Below are 19,767 nucleotides of genomic sequence, written 5' to 3' on the forward strand. Positions count from 1 at the left end.
ACAACATTAACTTATTAATGTAGAAAAATAAGTTACTAATTTATTTATTAACATTAATATAATTAATCATCAATGTTTTTAATTCCTTGTATCTAAAATTGATTATCAATTACCGTATATCTAAAATTATAATAAATTATGATATATTAAAATCCTTAATCATATGGTTGAAATTTATAAAAATAGTCAACATAATATAATTAATAAGCAATTGAATAAATAAGTAATTCATATAAGTTGTGCAAAAATAAGTTAGTAATTTAATTCCGTAATTAAAGTAATCCTTAATCAAATGGTTGATTTTTTCCTAATATACACAAATTGATTACAAATCTCAACTTATACTCCAATGGTTATACTTTTAATTAGTCAGTGGGTTAAATTTCATAAATATATAATTAATACAATTTTAGTAAAATTAAATCTGTAGTAACGTTGACCGGTATGAAATCAAAAATAAAAAAATATATATAGTTTCAGTTGAATCAAAATACAAAAAATAAAACTTGATGATTTAATTGACCGATAGTAACGTTGATGGATTGTGAAGACAGTCATAGATAGGCTGATATGCTGTAGATAAAACGTCCGGCGGGTGAACAACTTCATCGATGGTAGACGGTGAATTTGCCGGATAAATAAATTGAAGGTAGAGATTCGTGGAAAAGGATGGAGGCGTGAAAGATGAGATAATTGATTTGGGTTTTTAGGTTAAACTATGACTTGTGTATACATAATAACAGAAATAATAAAAATTGATATTAATAATTATAAATTGTATTTGAATCATTAATTTTAATCATTAAAGAGATTAAAGAGAATTGATTGTATATAATTTTAATTTAGTTTTGATTTATTTTATTCATATGAAAATTAGAGAAGTGTTAGATATACATGGAAACTTTAACAAACAACCAATAGGAATATGCCAAATTGACTTAACCTCTTTTGTTTAATAGTATAGTTAGATAGTGAAATTCATTGTACTTATTTATTGTCACAAACTTGTATCAGTTAGAGTATTGGGCTAGGTTGATACATAAAATGAGTTGTTTTGATCCCTACAATACAGTGGTGTCATGGTGTGTTTCGTTTCCTTGATGATATGTTTATATCCATTTATATTCATGAAGTAAAATTCATATCATATTGGGAGAGTGTACTGGTGGTGATGGCATTGTGTTGTATGTTATGGGCAGAACACTCATTTTTTTATTCAAATCTTGCAAGTTAAGGCCATAAAGGATATTTGTCTATTATAAATGATAGGAAAATGGTTGTAATTATGGGTGTTACAAACCGATTTTATACAAAATCATTGTAAAAAGTAAGATCTTGAGCAGAGTGTTCGAAATACTAATATGTTTCTTTTAAGTTGGTTGTTTACTATTATGATTTGTTTGTATTCAATATTCTATATAAGAATCTCAAAATTGTTTGATACACGGGAGGAATGATGGTTTTTTTGTAGTGTGATACTTATTTGTTGTGAATAAAACATTTGCAAGAGTAAAAAGTTTTTTTTACTCTAATGGGTTACAACAATTTCCACTTGAAACATGCCAAATTTTAGTATGATTTGGAACATATCGGGCCAGTTCAACTTGTATTCGAACCTTTAAGTAAACAGGTCAAATTTGCTACTTGTGTTCTCTTATAGCTGGCAAAACGGGCAGATCGTGCCAGTAGGCGCAACGCGTAAGAACCGGTTTAGTCAGTACAAGTTAGAGTCAAAATTTATCATTGAAAGAAAAATACTCCTTTTGTCCTCTTAAAAAGTGTCATGGTTTGAAAAACACAAAGTTCAAGGTAGATTGAATTATTACTTTTTTTGCTTACCAAATGACAATAATGCATTTGGAAATTGGGTTTATCAATATTGTTTATTATTGTTAGTTGTGTGTGTTTAAGGATAAATTTGAAAATTGGAAAATAAATTTTGAAAGTGGACAATTGTAATGTGGTAAACTAAAAAAACAAAATATCGACACTTTTAATGAGACGAGAGAAATATTACTTTTGATTCGGAAAATGTTTTCTTACACTTTTTTTTTACTTTTACACAAAAATATAAAACTCATTATAACTGTTTATTTTCTTGTATGTCGTTGGAGTTGAGTAAAGTGTGTCAAGATCATCTAAAATTAAAAGTTTAATAAGATGACATGTTTAAAACCGAAGATAAAATGCATATAACTTCTTTGCTTCTAATTTTATAACATAAGGAATGAGTTAGAAAGTTTATTTTTTATTTTGTAGCAAAATATGTTGAAACTAACAAAACTACATATTTAGCAGTTTGTTTACATTTGTAAGCTCTTTAACTTTTTAAGAATTTTGATGTGTTTTTTTGTACATGATTATTATAACTTGAAAACCATAATAATATAATAAGATAATTTATGAGATTTTATTTTTTAAACCCGTGTAATACACGGGTTTATAACCTAGTACATCTATACACTAACAAATGAGTGCATTCATGGATGAACACAATATTTTTGAACTATAGTGTATTCGTTAGCCTATTACGATGGAATGGAAGCCCTCAATATATAGAAGTGAAAAACCCTATACATATCTATATACCTTAGAGAAATCTATTTTGAGCATAGGAGTCGTATACTAATTAATTAACCCCGGTAATAAAATGCTAATCACTATAATTGACACTTCTCCTCAATTTGGAGGATGGATATTAATAGTGTCCAACTATAACTACCAAACACACACACATGACACAACTCCTCTTGAGCTCGAAATCATTGATCATGTGTCGGGACCTTGAACCACAAGTTGTAACAACTGCGACATGATGAATGATTGAGAACATAAAATATCAATTGGCATGAGCGTGGATTGTTAGTTTGCATGAACAAAGCACACTAAAATGAATAGTTACAACACTATACGAATAGGAAACCATGATTATCAGTAAGAATGTAAAATTTGTACGAACAATATTAATCACGATGAATAGCACATGAACAAAGTAGTTATAATCTGGAGGCTAGGGAAGAACCAGAACCAGAAAAGGAAATGGAATAATGGGCAAGTATATTTAGGTCCTAATTAATATTGAAAGTTTGGAACAACGGACAATGAATTTTGGAATAAATAAGCCTTGATCGGGATAGTGAACATTGGCTTTGGAATAGATATGCCCTGATCGGAACAAAGAACAAGGTTCTTGAAAACAAGAACATGGACACGGACATGTTTTTTTCAAGGAACAAGGAGAGGACAACGTCACCCTGTCTAGGGTTCGTGTTGTAGGAACCGTTCGGTATAAAATAAATAAAACACTTTTAATACGATTACAATACAAAGAATGAACAAAAAAACACCTATCTAGAAAGCATTAAATTACAGTACAATTACAACTGAAATAAATCAAAGTACAAAGAATCGGGTAGAAGTAGAAGTTGGTGACCGATGATCGTGTTGAACACGGGGCCCTTAAAACAAATTCCGAGTCTCTCCTCGTTTTGTTTCTCAGGGTACAACAGCCAGAGCAGTATGTACTGCCGGAGTTGACTATGCACCTGAATTGGATCGGTTCGTACCTTCTTGGTTGTGTTGGAGAAGATGAAGAAATGTTGGAGAATTTGCAAGCTCTTCAAGTTGCAAAATGGTGTCTCTCAAACCCAAGCCTTGCCTTGGTATTTATAGTGGAGCTAGGATCAAAGACTCAAAACTGAAAATTAAATTGCATTAAACATTTTTAATGCTTTTTATTATAATTTTGAATTCAATCCGTAACTCCCGTTAGTTACACAATTGTTTAGGTTCTCCAACCACTCATCTTTGAGCTTCGATATATCATTCATCTTAGCTCGGTTTTGGACGTGGTTTTGCTCGTTGTGATGCTCTCACATAAAGGATAACAAACCCGTAAATAATTATTTATAATACGCAAATATAAATATAATTATTAATGTCCAAAATTAGCAAACTCATTTTTAAAAACATTTTTTGCTAACATTTATCCAACAATCCCCCACATGAATGGAAATCGATCCGCTCATGCAAGTTTCAAACAAAGCAATTCAACGGTTGAATGTTGCAGGAAAGGTAGGTGTTTTACCCTTTGAACCCTCCTTTGTGAAGTATACTTAGCCTCCTGACGGTGTGTAGACACGATGTCTTTGAACATACCCTCGTTAGTGTAGACTACAATACACTTCACACAACATTGTCCCTAGTTTAGTCAGCCCCTCACTGTCGTGTCCTATTATGGTCCTGGAACACTAGCCTGGTTCCGCGAGAGCTCTAGGATTTTTTCCCCCAAATCCATTCGAAGCGACCCTGCTTCTCTCTCACGTAGGTGATTCCCGCTCGAATCTTTAAAAGCCATATGTTATTCTTGATTTATACAAGTCATTAACCTTTGTTATGCTTATCCTCGTTTCATGTCACTGATTGGAATGGACTAGGACGCACGCATGCGCAACGCGCTTTAAGTTTGGTTTGGGGTACTCCCCCACAGTGACTACCCTTGGTTTCATGATTAAGTTTTCCTATTGAACTTAGATCTTGGGATCTCCAGTCAACTAAGTTAGGTTTCCCTCATGTTCCCTTTTTCCATGGGCTTCAGTCCCATTCCTCTTGATGACTTATAAACTAACTCTTTGCTTAAGCCTTTGGTTAAAGGGTCCACAATGTTATCTTTTGACTTCACATAGTCAATTGTGATAACACCCGTTGAGAGTAGTTGCCGTACCGTATTATGTCTTCATTGAATATGCCTTGATTTTCCATTGTACATTACGCTATGGGCTCTACCAATTGCTGATTGACTGTCACAATGTATGCAAATAGCCGTCAAAGGTTGTGGCCATATTGGAATATATTCCATAAATTGACGAAGCCATTCCACCTCATCGCCACACTTATCTAAGGCGATAAACTCCGATTCTCGTGAATCAAGCTATAATTGTTTGCTTAGACGACTTCCAAGAAATAGCCGCACCACCAAGTGTGAACACGTACCCACTTGTTGATTTGGAATCTTTTATATCCGAAATCCAATTCGCACCGCTGTATCCTTCGATTACAGCCGGATCACGGTTATAATGGAGTCCATAGTCTCTCGTGTATCTCAAGTATCTTAGCAACTGCGTGATACTTTTCCAATGTTCCTCGCTTGGATTACTAGTGTATCTACTTAGCCGACTCACGGCATAAGCTAGATCGGGTCTAGTGCATGTCATAAGATACATTAGACTACCAATTATTCTTGAGTACTCACGTTGAACAACCCCCTCGCCTCTATTTTTAAATAGATGGTGGGTCGTATCAATTGGTGTTGACGCGACACGCGTGTCATCCTTATTGAATTTCTCAAGAATCTTGTCCACGTAGTGAGATTGACTCAAAACAAGACCGTTTTGGGGTCTAGTGATTTGTACCCCAAGAATCACGTCCGCGAGACCCAAGTCTTTCATGTCAAACCTCGCTTTCAACATGTCTTTTGTTGATCTGATCATGTTATCATTACTCCCAATGATAAGCATATCGTCTACATAAAGACATAATATCACATATCCTCCCGGCGTCTCTTTTGCATAGACACATTTGTCACACTCGTTTATTTTGAAACCATTGTCAAGCGTGACATGATCAAACTTTAAGTGCCATTGTTTTGTAGCTTGCTTCAAACCATATAAGGACTTGACAAGTTTACATACATTGCCCTCTTTTCCTGGGGCAGAGAAACCCTCAGGTTGCTCCATGTAAATCTCTTAATCTAAATCACCATTTAGAAATGCGGTTTTTACATCCATTTGGTGAACTTCCATATTTCGTAAAGCCGCGATAGCAAGAACCAATCTTATGGAAGTTATTCGTGTGATAGGCGAGTAAGTATCAAAGTAATCTAGACCCTTCTTTTCTCTATACCCTTTGATTACTAATCTTGCCTTGTACTTATCAATAATTCCATCAGCTTTCATCTTCCTTTTGAATATCCAACGATATCCAAGTGGTTTACAACCTGGCAGAAGATCTACTAATTCCCAAGTATGATTTTGCAATATAGAATCTGTCTCGTTCTTAATTGCTTCTTTCTATTGAGGTGCTTCCGAGGATGTTACCGCCTCGCGGTAGGTATTGGGCTCACCCTCCACCATATAGCTCATGAAATCCGAACCGAAAGATTTTACAATCCTTGGTCGTTTACTTCGTCTAAGCTCACCCTCGTTTTCCTTAGGTTGTTCATGTCTATCATCATGAACCATATCATCAAACGCTCTTGATGTACTTGCTTCATCAACCGATTTTAATGAAGTTGGGTGTGTTTGTCTTAAATAAGGAAACACATTTTCAAATAATTCAGTGGTCTTCCATTCCACGATGGTGCCTTCATGTACATTGGGATTCTTGGACTCATGTACAATAAACCGATGCACATTACTATGGTGTGCATATCCAATGAATATGCAATCCACAGTTTTGGGTCCTATTGTCAATGCCTTTGGTGATGGAACTGTCACCTTGGTTAGGCACCACCACACTTTCAAGTATTTATATGATGGTTTCTTACCCATCCATAACTCATACGGAGTCTCTCTTATTTTCTTGCGGGGTATCTTATTCAAGACATAGTTGGCCGAGAGAATAGCCTCCCCCCCACAGGTCATATCTCACTCCCGAGCTAATCAACATGGCGTTCATCATCTCTTTCAAAGTGCGATTCTTACGTTCAGCAATGACATTTGATTGTGGAGAATATGGTGGGGTTCGCTCATGTATTATGCCACTTTGTGCACATAATTTCGCGAAAGGTGAAACATATTCACCGCCCCTATCACTACGCACAACTTTTATTCTCCTTTTAAGTTGATTCTCAACTTCATTTTTATACAAGGTGAACTTGCCTATTGCTTCATCCTTACTTTTAAGTAAGTATACATGAAAATATCGAGTAGAATCATCAATAAACGTGATGAAGTACTTGTTGAGCCAACTAAGTTTGCCTTGGCGGAAGCATCCACCATGGTAACTTTTTGAGCCACATTATTGTCCTCCTCAATACGAAGACGAACAATAAGATCCTCCATGGACATCTCCTTTCGCTTGTGTTTAAGATAATTCTTAAACTCAATCCAACTCGGGGGTAATTTCTCAATCACTGCTGCCACTTGAAATGTCTCACTAAGTGTCATTCCATCGGCATGGATATCGTGAAGTATAACTTGCAACTCTTGGACTTGGTTTATCACAGTCTTGGAGTCAACCATTTTGTAATCCAAGAAACGAGTGACAACAAATTTCTTTGTTCCCGCATCCTCCGTTTTGTACTTCTTCTCTAAAGACTCCCATAATTCTTTGGCAGTCTTTATTGAAGCGCACACGTTATAAAACGAATCCACAAGGCCGTTTAACACGTAGTTACGACATAAGAATTCCGAATGCTTCCACGCATCTACCGCGCTCAATGCTTGAACGTCGGTCTCCCCTTCGGCGTTCGTAGCCGGGGGAGAATTTCCTTCAAGAACCGTGCTAGGTTCAAGGTGGTCAAATAGAAAAACATCTTTTGTTGCCACCGTTTTCAGTGCAAACCCGAGAACTTCTCGGGTTTTTCAGCGTGATTAGCCATAGTGGACGCTCCCACCACGATGTGTAACACCCCGACCAAAGGCGGATTATACATCGGGGCGCCACATATTGTTTCATTACCCGTGACACTATTTGGGTGTCAATATTTAATAAATATATTCATTCACGCACGCGCAACGTAAACACAAGATATAAATAAACCAACATAAATCAATATATTATAAATCATAATATTCGAACAGCAATAACTTGTCTTGATACATTTTAATCTAGGTCCAAAAGTAAAAACGTCCTATGTGTCCACAAGCTCCAAAACAGCTACTGCAAACCTGAACATGTGTTAAAATAAACGTCAAACACTTGCGTGTTGGTGAGAAATCAAGTTTAATACAATACATAGATAACAATAAATCTGCGCGCAACACGTGTATGTCTGGTGTTTAACAAGGGTGCAATCAGATTGTGATCAAGCCTAGATAGATCATAGCTCATAGTTCATAGTTCAATCCGTGCTCCCAATTGAGCACAAAAACGAGAAAACATCTGTGCAAGTGTAAACAAAGAAAACCGTAAACGATAGGTCTCCCGTGTTCATCTAATGGATCCATGAAAACTGCGGAATAGCCGAACAAAGCGGTTAATGATACACACATACAAATAAACAGCCAAGTAAACGTCCTCAACACATGGGATACTGCGCGACTAAAGCTCATAAACAAGTTTAAGACTCTAAGTTTGTATGAACACATGAACATCCCAAAACATTAAAAGCAAAAAGGGATTAGGTACGAGATTACTCACTTGATAAACGATGCGGTGTAAGATAAAGCAAGAACCAACTTTAAACAAGCACAAGTTAACCTATAATTAAAGATTATTGTTTTAACGATCTGTTTTAAGTCTTGATTATAAGTTAGCATAATTAAATTATTATATATAATATATATATTACCGGAAAAGCAGGACAGAACAGGGAGGAAGACGGAGGCAGAGAGGGAGGCGGCAGAGAGAGCAAGGAGAACAGGAGAGATTAAGTGCTTTGTGTGTGTAGTGTTAGGAAAAATAATACTATTATTTATAGAGAAACCCTAGGGAACACAATCCCTAGAAAAAGGGGAAAAGATCTCAAAAAGTAAAAGATTCTAAAAGCAAAAGATATCAAAAGATATGGCAGCAGGGAAAAAGAGAAAAAGGCTGACAGGGAACAGTAAAAAGGCATGGGCGGTTCAGAAAAAGGTACTGGTCAAAGCATGGAAAAAGCAGATTTCCAAAGATAATGTCAGTCACTTTTTCTGCCAACCAATGGGGTTGGTGCGCATGCTGCGCCGAAAGTAACTTTTCAGACATAAAGCAGATTAGGTCAACAGCACAAAAGATAAGACAACACAAAAGCAACGGCTAGATTAAACAGAAGAAAACTCAAAGGGTTTAGCGCGAGAAAGCTCGAGCGCGAAGGCAGACACAGAAGGTCAAGAGAGCGCGAGCGCGAAGGCAGACAGAACCAACCTTAACGCGTCGCGGGAAGAACTACATTTCTAAGCGCGCCGCGGGAAGAATCACATTTCTTAGCGCGCCGCGGGAAGAACTATAATTCTTCGCGCGTCGAGGGATGAACTACGATTCTTAGCGCGCTGCGAGAAGAACTACAAATCCTTAGCGCGTCGCGGGAAGAACTACCGTTCTTAGCGCGCTGCGAGAAGAATTACAATTCTTAGCGCGCTGCGAGAAGAGTTCGTCTCGCGTATCGCTGAAACAGGTGGTCTTCACGCAGGATTCCTTGTAAGGGGTCTGGCGCGTGGAGCTGCGCAGACAACCTTAGGCGGGAAGGAACAAAGGACAAGCAAAGAGTTAGAAGAAAAAGAGGGAAACAAGGCGTAAGGGCGGGACGGCGACAAGAGGGAAAAGAAGGCGGAAAGAGAGGAGAGGGACGGGACGGCGGAAAGAAAGAGAGAGAAAGAGGCGGGAAGGAAAATATATTATTATTATTAAAAGTAAAATATAAGTATAAATAAATATTAAATCATAAAAGAAAGAGATCGGGTCAGAGAAACGGGTACCTGGGTCGGGTCGGATCGGGGCAGATGTCACAGTCTCCCCTACTTTAAGAAATTTCGTCCCGAAATTTATCTCGAAGTAGGTTGCGCAGAGAACAGGTGCGGGTACTTGATCTTCATTTGATCTTCCCTTTCCCATGTAAACTCGGCTCCGCGCTTGAACTCCCAGCGAACTTTCACGATAGGGATACGACTGCGCTTGGTTTGCTTTACCTCGCGATCCATAATCTCAACAGGCTTCTCAACGAAATGCATAGTTTCATCAACTTGAACTTCATCAAGTGGAATGTGAAGGTTCTCGTCGGCTAAACACTTCTTGAGATTGGATACATGGAACGTTGGATGCACATTACTGAGCGCGGGCGGCAGGTCAAGTCTGTAGGCAACTTTTCCCACACGCGCGAGAATCTTGAATGGTCCAACATATCGAGGAGCAAGCTTACCTTTCTTCCCAAAGCGGACAACACCTTTCCAAGGCGACACTTTGAGGAGAACAAGATCACCAACTTGAAATTCGAGAGGCTTCCGCCTATGATCTGCGTAACTCTTCTGTCGGCTTCTGGCAGTCAGCAGATGATCACGGATCTTGGCGATTTTATCGGTTGTCTCTTGAACAAGTTCGGGTCCTGTGATTTGAGCTTCTCCCACTTCGTTCCAACAAATCGGGGAGCGGCACTTACGACCGTAAAGTGCTTCAAATGGGGCCATACCGATACTGGAATGATAGCTGTTATTATAAGAGAACTCGATCAAAGGCAGGTGCGAATCCCAATTACCTCCAAAATCAAGAACACAAGATCGGAGCATATCCTCAAGAGTTTGAATAGTTCGCTCAGACTGACCGTCAGTCTGAGGATGATATGCCGTACTCATGTCCAAGCGAGTTCCTAGCGCAGATTGGAGAGATTTCCAAAAGCGAGATATAAAACGGCCATCGCGATCGGATATGATGCTCAAAGGAGTACCATGGCGGCAGACAATTTCCTTGACATAAAGCTGCGCAAGTTGCTCAACACGGTAGTTTTCACGAATGGGCAGAAAGTGAGCAGACTTAGTCAAACGATCCACTATTACCCAAATGCTATCATGTTTGCTTGCTGTCAAAGGTAACTTGGTAATAAAGTCCATCGCTACACATTCCCATTTCCACGTAGGAATTTCTGGTTGTTCGAGCAAACCAGATGGGCGTTGGTGTTCAGCTTTTACCTTAGAACAAGTCAGGCATTTAGCTACGAACACAGCAATATCCTTTTTCATACCGGGCCACCAATAAGTAATGCGCAAATCCTTGTACATTTTATCGGCGCCAGGATGAATAGAATACCGAGATTTGTGCGCTTCACTCAGGATATCGGCGCGAAGATTCTCATCAAAGGGAATCCAGATGCGATTAAGATAGCAGAGAATTCCACTCAGATTAGGGACAAAGTGCGCTTCCGCGCCACACGCTAACTCGGCGCGAAGGTTACCATTACTGATGGATGCGCGCTGCGCGTCACGAATACGCGATTCAAGGTTGCTTTGAATCGGCGCGAAGTGAAGCTGGGTGCGCGGCAAGATACAGTTAAGCTGGCAGGGTTTTCGGCTGAGCGCATCGGCTACCACATTAGCCTTACCAGGATGATACCGGATCTCACAATCGTAATCGCTGATGAGTTCGTTCCATCGGCGTTGCCTCATGTTGAGTTCCTTTTGATCAAAGATATGTTGAAGGCTTTTATGGTCAGTGTAAAGGATACACTTAGTACCATAAAGGTAGTGTCTCCAGATTTTCAAGGCAAAAACAACTGCACCAAGTTCGAGGTCGTGAGTTGTATAATTCTTTTCATGAACCTTAAGTTGCCTTGATGCGTAAGCGATAACCTTGCCTCGTTGCATAAGAACACAACCGAGACCTTGGTTGGATGCATCGCAATACACGACAAAATCATCATTACCCTCAGGTAGCGCAAGAACAGGAGCTTCACACAACAAACGCTTGAGCGTTAGAAAGGCTTCTTCTTGCTTCGAGCCCCAAATATACGGTTTACCTTTGTGCGTTAGAGCTGTTAAAGGCAAAGCGATCTTTGAGATGTTCGAAATAAATCGCCGGTAGTAACCAGCTAAGCCCAGAAAGGAACGGATCTCAGAAGGAGAGGATGGCGTAATCCAGTTCTTGATTGCTTCAATTTTGGATGGGTCGACATGGATACCCATCTTGTTAACAACATGGCCAAGAAAGTGTACTTCATCCGACCAAAATTCACACTTGGAAAGCTTAGCATAGAGTTGCTCAGCTCTAAGCTTTTGCAATACCAACCGAAGATGTTGCTCATGCTCGGCCTTGGTCTTAGAATACACCAGAACATCATCGATAAACACGATCACGAATTTATCCAAGAAAGGCCTACACACCCGATTCATTAGATCCATGAAAACGGCGGGTGCGTTGGTTAAACCGAAGGACATGACCAAGAATTCAAAATGGCCATAACGAGTTCGAAAAGCAGTCTTCGGAACATCTTCATCGCGGATGCGCAACTGGTGATAACCAGAGCGGAGATCAATCTTCGAGAAACAAGAGGCACCTTGGAGTTGATCAAAGAGGTCGTCAATACGCGGTAAGGGATACCGGTTTTTAATGGTGAGTTTGTTCAACTCGCGGTAATCAATACACATGCGAAACGATCCATCTTTCTTTTTAACGAACAACACCGGAGCACCCCAGGGCGAAGAGCTAGGGCGGATGAATCCTTTAGCTGTCAACTCTTGAAGTTGGCTTGCCAATTCTTGCATCTCAGCGGGCGCAAGACGGTAAGGAGATTTAGCTACGGGGGAAGCACCAGGGACAAGATCAATACGGAACTCAACTTCACGAGCGGGAGGGATACCAGGAAGATCATCAGGAAAAACTTCAGGGAAATCACGCACAACTGGGATATCGCGAAGCTTCTCTTCAGCAGGTTTAACCACATGGGCTAAAAATGCAATACACCTTTTCCGCATAAGCCTTTGGGCTTCGGCGCAAGACATAAGCTTAAGACCACTGGAGGGTTTTTCGCCGTAGATGTGAAGATCACCATTTTCTCGAGGAATGCGAATCAACTTCTTGGCGCAAATAACTTCGGCGCGATTATGCGTAAGCCAGTCCATACCAATGATAACATCAAAGCTTCCAAGAGGCATGGGGATGAGGTCGATCAGAAAATCGTTTTCGTTAAGGTTAAGCGTACAATCCTTAATCACAGAGTTAATTAAAACAGTTTCGCCGTTAGCCAATTCAACTGAAAAATTTTCTTTTAAGTCGTTGCGCGGTCGCGCAAGCTTCTGCTCAAACGCGCGAGAAATAAAACTTCGATCGGCGCCAGTATCAAAAAGTATAGAAGCGTAAAATCCGTTAAGCAAAAATGTACCATTAACTACGTCATTATTCGCTTGCGCTTGGTGCGCGGTTATGTTAAAAGCTCGTCCACGCGTCACTTGGTTCGAAATCTGGTTCATCGGATTCGCTTGTGTGATTTGCACTTGTAGTCTCGGGCACGCGTTCCGGAAATGACTGGGATCACCGCAGTTATAGCACGACCTGGGTCGTGGGTTTTGGTAGGTTGGTTGTGGGTTCTGCGGGTAGACTGGTGGTGTTGGTGCGATTGGGTTGGCGGGAGGGACTCTACAGTATTCGGCAGAGTGACCAACGCGGCCACATCGGTTACATTGTCGACACGGGGTTTGGGTTGGGTGGTGAAGTCTACAGGTTGGGCAAAAGGGTTGATTTCCTGTGTAAGGTTTCTTAGTTGGCGGGGCAGGGAGTGCTGGATTGGTTAAGGCATAGTTGTGGACTACAGGAGGTGTTGGGTAGGCTGACAGTGGGTTAGGCGCGTAAACTGGAGGTTGATAAATGGGTTGCTGGGCAATGGGCGGGTTGGTAAGCGCATAGGCCTTGCGCCTGCGCTTGAGGTTGTTACGGTTTGAGGGTTCAGGTTTGGTTTCTGTTGGTTCAGGGGCAGTCATGGTGAGTTTGGTCTTCTCAGCTCCCCGCAGGAACAGGGTTCCTGCTCTGACATGGTTGTCGCTGAGCACAGCGGCCAACTCGATGGCGTCAGAGAGGGTTGCTGGGTTTCTGGCCCATACAGAATCTTGAATTTCCATGGGGAGACCCCCAAGGAATTTCTCGATTGCTCGGCGTGAAGGGGTAACAAGGTGAGGGACCAGTAAGCTTAGCTCGTGGAAGCGCGTCGCGTACTCGCGCGCTTCTCCACTGTATTGTTTCAGGTTCCAAAATTCTTCCTCCAGGCGCTTTACTTCGTTGGGGGGGCAGAATTCTCGCGTCAAGAGATCCTTAAATTCCTCCCAGAGTATGCTGGAAGCAGCTTCTGCGCCACGCGCATGGGCTACTCCATTCCACCATGTAAGCGCTCTGGATTCCAGGACACTGGAGGCATATAGGGTTCGTCTGTCATGAGGGCATTGGTATGGAGGAAAGTGTTTTCAATCTTTTCGAGCCATTGGAGCATCACGGTGGCTCCTTCAAGACCTGTGAACTTTGGAGGGTTACCCGCGTTAAAGGACTTAATGTTATAACTGGAGGTATTGTTTTGGCTCAAGGCTTGGGCTATCGCGGCGGCCATTTCCTGGGAACGTTGCTGTCTACGCATGCGCGAGGCTTCTCTTCTCTGAAATCGGCGAGATAGCGGAGGCATTCTATAAAAGTTTTAATTTTTAGTTAATATCTTGGTTTTAGCGCAAAGTATAACCTCGAAAAGCTTGGTTTCACGGAGTCAGTTACTGTCCAAAGTTAAAGTAAAATAAATGACCCTAAATGCAGACTTAATAAAGGTAACAATTTCGAATCAAGAATCGACAATTCATGTATCACCATGACTTTCCGAATTCCCAATTTAAAATATACGAGCAAACAAGTATTGGAGATTGACGATTCATGTATCACCATGACTTTTCAATCTTCAATATAAAATATACAAGAAAATGAGTATGGGAGGTTGACAATTCATGTATCACCATGACTTTTCAAGTCTCCAACCTCAGAACATAATCGTAAATGGAAATTGAAAATCAACTATTCATGTATCACCATGACTTTTCGGATTTTCAAACCCAACAAACGAATATGTAAGAAAAATCAATAAAAATCGAAATTCAACAAAAATCGAAATATCGCGGAATAAAACATAAAATCATATACTGCGCAAGCGCGAGCATATTCATAAATAACGAGTAATTAACAATAAGCGCGCAAACATGAGATTTCTCTCATGCGCGAGAAGGGACTCTTAGGTATTCTAGGCCGTTACGTCTAACCACCTATCCTAAAGTCAACGAGCTCTGATACCAACCTGTAACACCCCGACCAAAGGCGGATTATACATCGGGGCGCCACATATTGTTTCATTACCCGTGACACTATTTGGGTGTCAATATTTAATAAATATATTCATTCACGCACGCGCAACGTAAACACAAGATATAAATAAACCAACATAAATCAATATATTATAAATCATAATATTCGAACAGCAATAACTTGTCTTGATACATTTTAATCTAGGTCCAAAAGTAAAAACGTCCTATGTGTCCACAAGCTCCAAAACAGCTACTGCAAACCTGAACATGTGTTAAAATAAACGTCAAACACTTGCGTGTTGGTGAGAAATCAAGTTTAATACAATACATAGATAACAATAAATCTGCGCGCAACACGTGTATGTCTGGTGTTTAACAAGGGTGCAATCAGATTGTGATCAAGCCTAGATAGATCATAGCTCATAGTTCATAGTTCAATCCGTGCTCCCAATTGAGCACAAAAACGAGAAAACATCTGTGCAAGTGTAAACAAAGAAAACCGTAAACGATAGGTCTCCCGTGTTCATCTAATGGATCCATGAAAACTGCGGAATAGGCCGAACAAAGCGGTTAATGATACACACATACAAATAAACAGCCAAGTAAACGTCCTCAACACATGGGATACTGCGCGACTAAAGCTCATAAACAAGTTTAAGACTCTAAGTTTGTATGAACACATGAACATCCCAAAACATTAAAAGCAAAAAGGGATTAGGTACGAGATTACTCACTTGATAAACGATGCGGTGTAAGATAAAGCAAGAACCAACTTTAAACAAGCACAAGTTAACCTATAATTAAAGATTATTGTTTTAACGATCTGTTTTAAGTCTTGATTATAAGTTAGCATAATTAAATTATTATATATAATATATATATTACCGGAAAAGCAGGACAGAACAGGGAGGAAGACGGAGGCAGAGAGGGAGGCGGCAGAGAGAGCAAGGAGAACAGGAGAGATTAAGTGCTTTGTGTGTGTAGTGTTAGGAAAAATAATACTATTATTTATAGAGAAACCCTAGGGAACACAATCCCTAGAAAAAGGGGAAAAGATCTCAAAAAGTAAAAGATTCCAAAAGCAAAAGATATCAAAAGATATGGCAGCAGGGAAAAAGAGAAAAAGGCTGACAGGGAACAGTAAAAAGGCATGGGCGGTTCAGAAAAAGGTACTGGTCAAAGCATGGAAAAAGCAGATTTCCAAAGATAATGTCAGTCACTTTTTCTGCCAACCAATGGGGTTGGTGCGCATGCTGCGCCGAAAGTAACTTTTCAGACATAAAGCAGATTAGGTCAACAGCACAAAAGATAAGACAACACAAAAGCAACGGCTAGATTAAACAGAAGAAAACTCAAAGGGTTTAGCGCGAGAAAGCTCGAGCGCGAAGGCAGACACAGAAGGTCAAGAGAGCGCGAGCGCGAAGGCAGACAGAACCAACCTTAACGCGTCGCGGGAAGAACTACATTTCTAAGCGCGCCGCGGGAAGAATCACATTTCTTAGCGCGCCGCGGGAAGAACTATAATTCTTCGCGCGTCGAGGGATGAACTACGATTCTTAGCGCGCTGCGAGAAGAACTACAAATCCTTAGCGCGTCGCGGGAAGAACTACCGTTCTTAGCGCGCTGCGAGAAGAATTACAATTCTTAGCGCGCTGCGAGAAGAGTTCGTCTCGCGTATCGCTGAAACAGGTGGTCTTCACGCAGGATTCCTTGTAAGGGGTCTGGCGCGTGGAGCTGCGCAGACAACCTTAGGCGGGAAGGAACAAAGGACAAGCAAAGAGTTAGAAGAAAAAGAGGGAAACAAGGCGTAAGGGCGGGACGGCGACAAGAGGGAAAAGAAGGCGGAAAGAGAGGAGAGGGACGGGACGGCGGAAAGAAAGAGAGAGAAAGAGGCGGGAAGGAAAATATATTATTATTATTAAAAGTAAAATATAAGTATAAATAAATATTAAATCATAAAAGAAAGAGATCGGGTCAGAGAAACGGGTACCTGGGTCGGGTCGGATCGGGGCAGATGTCACACGATGTTCAAAGGGATACCGGTAACGGTTTAGCTTGACGGTGTTGCCATTTTTCCTGAGAAAATAAACTTCGCCCAGTTAATAATAAAGAAAATTTATAGTGGACGCTCCCACTTTAATAGTTACTCAAAACTTTTATTACAATTCTTGAATTACTGAAACTAAGGTGTTTTAAGTCCAACTTTGAAGGGACCAACGATGAGTTTTCCTTGAAAAGAATAAACTTAATTGTAACCGGATTTCGGGTTTACCAAAGTACTCCTTTGAATAAAATCGAAAAAAATATTTTTTAGACCGAACGGTGTTTTAAAAAAATTGTTTTAAGATTGTAGGAACCGTTCGGTATAAAATAAATAAAATACTTTTAATACGATTACAATACAAAAAATGAACAAAAAACGAACAAAAAACACCTATCTAGAAAGCATTAAATTACAGTACAATTACAATTGAAATAAATCAAAGTACAAAGAATCGGGTAGAAGTAGAAGTTGGTGACCGAGGATCGTGTTGAACACGGGGCCCTTAAAACAAATTCCGAGTCTCTCCTCGTTTTGTTTCCCAGGGTACAACAGCCGGAGCAGTATGTACTGCCGGAGTTGACTATGCACCCGAATTGGATCGGTTCGTACCTTCTTGGTTGTGTTGGAGAAGATGAAGAAATGTTGGAGAATTTGCAAGCTCTTCAAGTTGCAAAATGGTGTCTCTCAAACCCAAGCCTTGCCTTGGTATTTATAGTGGAGCTAGGATTGACTCAAAACTGAAAATTAAATTGCATTAAACGCCTTTAATGCTTTTTATTATAATTTTGAATTCAATCTGTAACTCCCGTCGGTTACACAATTGTTTTGGTTCTCCAACCACTCATCTTTAAGCTTCGATATATCATTCATCTTAGCTCGGTTTTGGACGTGGTTTGGCTCGTTGTGATGCTCTCACATAAAGGATAACAAACCCGTAAATAATTATTTATAATACGCAAATATAAATATAATTATTAATGTTTAAAATTAGCAAACTCATTTTTAAAAACATTTTTTGCTAACATTTATCCAACACGTGTCGTATCTGGAGACTTAAATCTGATAACATATAAGACCACCCGTAGTGGCAACGTTGCCACCAACGTGGAGGACGAAAACGCGGGGGGTACACCGCCCCCCTGCGTTATATGAAATTGATTTTTGGCTGCGTTGTATACAAAACGCGGGGGTTGGCACACAAATAAAAAAAAATAGCCGTTGGGTGGGTGGGTCTTGTTGTTATGGTGGTGGTGGGTGAGTTACAGATCCGAGAAGGAGAAAAATGGTGGTGGTGGTGGGTGGTAACGGGATCGCCGGAAAAATGGGGTGGTAACGGGATCACCAGCTGCTGCCGCCGCACTATCCTGCACCTGCCGCCGTCTCCACCCAATAAACAGGCGGTCACCGTCAACCCTGTGACGTTCAAACAAGACAACGTCACCGGCATCCAACCGTTTATCCTTAACGTAACGGCTCCAACCCTTGGTCAACACATAGCTTTGACTGCTGTTCCAGTAAGAGTACCTGAACCGCCACGTCTTCCCGGCTTCGTCTTCAAAGGTTAAGAGTAGGCCTTTCTGGTGGTCAACGGAGTCAACGCCGGGAAGTGGGAAGTGTTTCTCGGCGTGTTGTTTGGGAATGACGAGGCGGTTGAGTTTGCCGACGTCGGATGGAGTCAGAGGTTTTTCGAACATGGGTTATTTGGAATCTTGGTCGGAGGAGGTTGTTTTGGGTGAGTGGTTGTTATATTGATCCATATTATTAATAATGACTGGGCGCCACGTGGCGCATAACCCCTGGATGTGGAGAGTTATGACTACAACCTGTTTTTGTACAAAACCATAACTCTGACTGGGCGCCACGAGGCGCATAACCCCTGGATGTGGAGCTTTATGACTACACATGGTCTAATAATGAATGAACCCAGACCAAACATATAAACCTTAGAGAGACCTAGTTTAAGCATACAGCCTGGCCATATGCTAAAAAAGACCTAGTAATGAAACATTAATAAATTAAATATAACTAATAAAACTGTAGTGTATTCACTTGTGAATCTATATATTCACCCATAAATTAAATAAATCAAAATGATTTTCATTATATTTTGCAATTCTTGTTTCAACCTGTTATTGTGTGTGTGTGTGAATGCGTCAACAAATCACACATATAAATATCCCTACAAACGTGGAAAGAAATGCATCAAAAGAAAAGAAAAAAAGCCATGGGGACGAATGAGCATTATGTATGAGTGAATTGCTGTATACAAAAGCCTATCTTCTAATCTATACATACACCTTGATTCCAAGGTACAACTACAAGATTAGTGTTGAAGTTAAGAATCTGCCTCTATTCTAGTACACATTATACCTATGACAAGATGCTTTATGGAACAAGAAGAAACCCGTGATTAGCTTGTATTTTATTTTGAACAATTAGAAAAAAGCTAAGAGAACATGCTAACGCATCTAACATTGTCTGATTGCGTTTTAGATTATATATTAACACACACATATAAAAGTATTGCATTTACAAAGTACACACATTTAAAATAATTATTGGAGTACATATAATAAGAGGGACAGAGATGATGAAATCTCAACTCATAGTTTGCTTTGTCACTTAGAGATGTTTGATTTGATAAAAGAAAGGAAGTGCAATTAAGAGTTTACTTTATATGGTCGTGGAGCATGTGGCCAGACATGATAATACAAAAGGTTGACATCAATTTGGTGAAGAGTGTCCTATTCTTGATTTGGTTTATTTATTATT

At 40.1% G+C, this 19,767-nt stretch overlaps 1 protein-coding gene across 1 annotated transcript; it reads right to left on the reverse strand.

Moving 5' to 3' along the window:
* Positions 1 to 18,254: 18,254 nt before the first annotated feature.
* LOC143535442 (B3 domain-containing protein At2g36080-like) lies at positions 18,255 to 18,709 on the reverse strand. The gene has a single exon (XM_077029695.1). The coding sequence runs from the start codon at positions 18,687 to 18,689 to the stop codon at positions 18,255 to 18,257; it is 435 nt and encodes a 144-aa protein (XP_076885810.1). The 5' UTR covers positions 18,690 to 18,709.
* Positions 18,710 to 19,767: the final 1,058 nt, after the last annotated feature.

Source organism: Bidens hawaiensis, unplaced genomic scaffold, assembly GCF_021521415.1.
Source record: "Bidens hawaiensis isolate Kalapana, Puna unplaced genomic scaffold, B.hawaiensis_p1.1 tig00000780_1, whole genome shotgun sequence".
Taxonomy (NCBI): Eukaryota; Viridiplantae; Streptophyta; class Magnoliopsida; order Asterales; family Asteraceae; genus Bidens; species Bidens hawaiensis.

Coding starts and splice junctions, on each gene's coding strand:
- LOC143535442 (XM_077029695.1), bottom strand. CDS start 18,689: ATGTTCGAAAAACCTCTGACTCCATCCGACGTCGGCAAACTCAACCGC.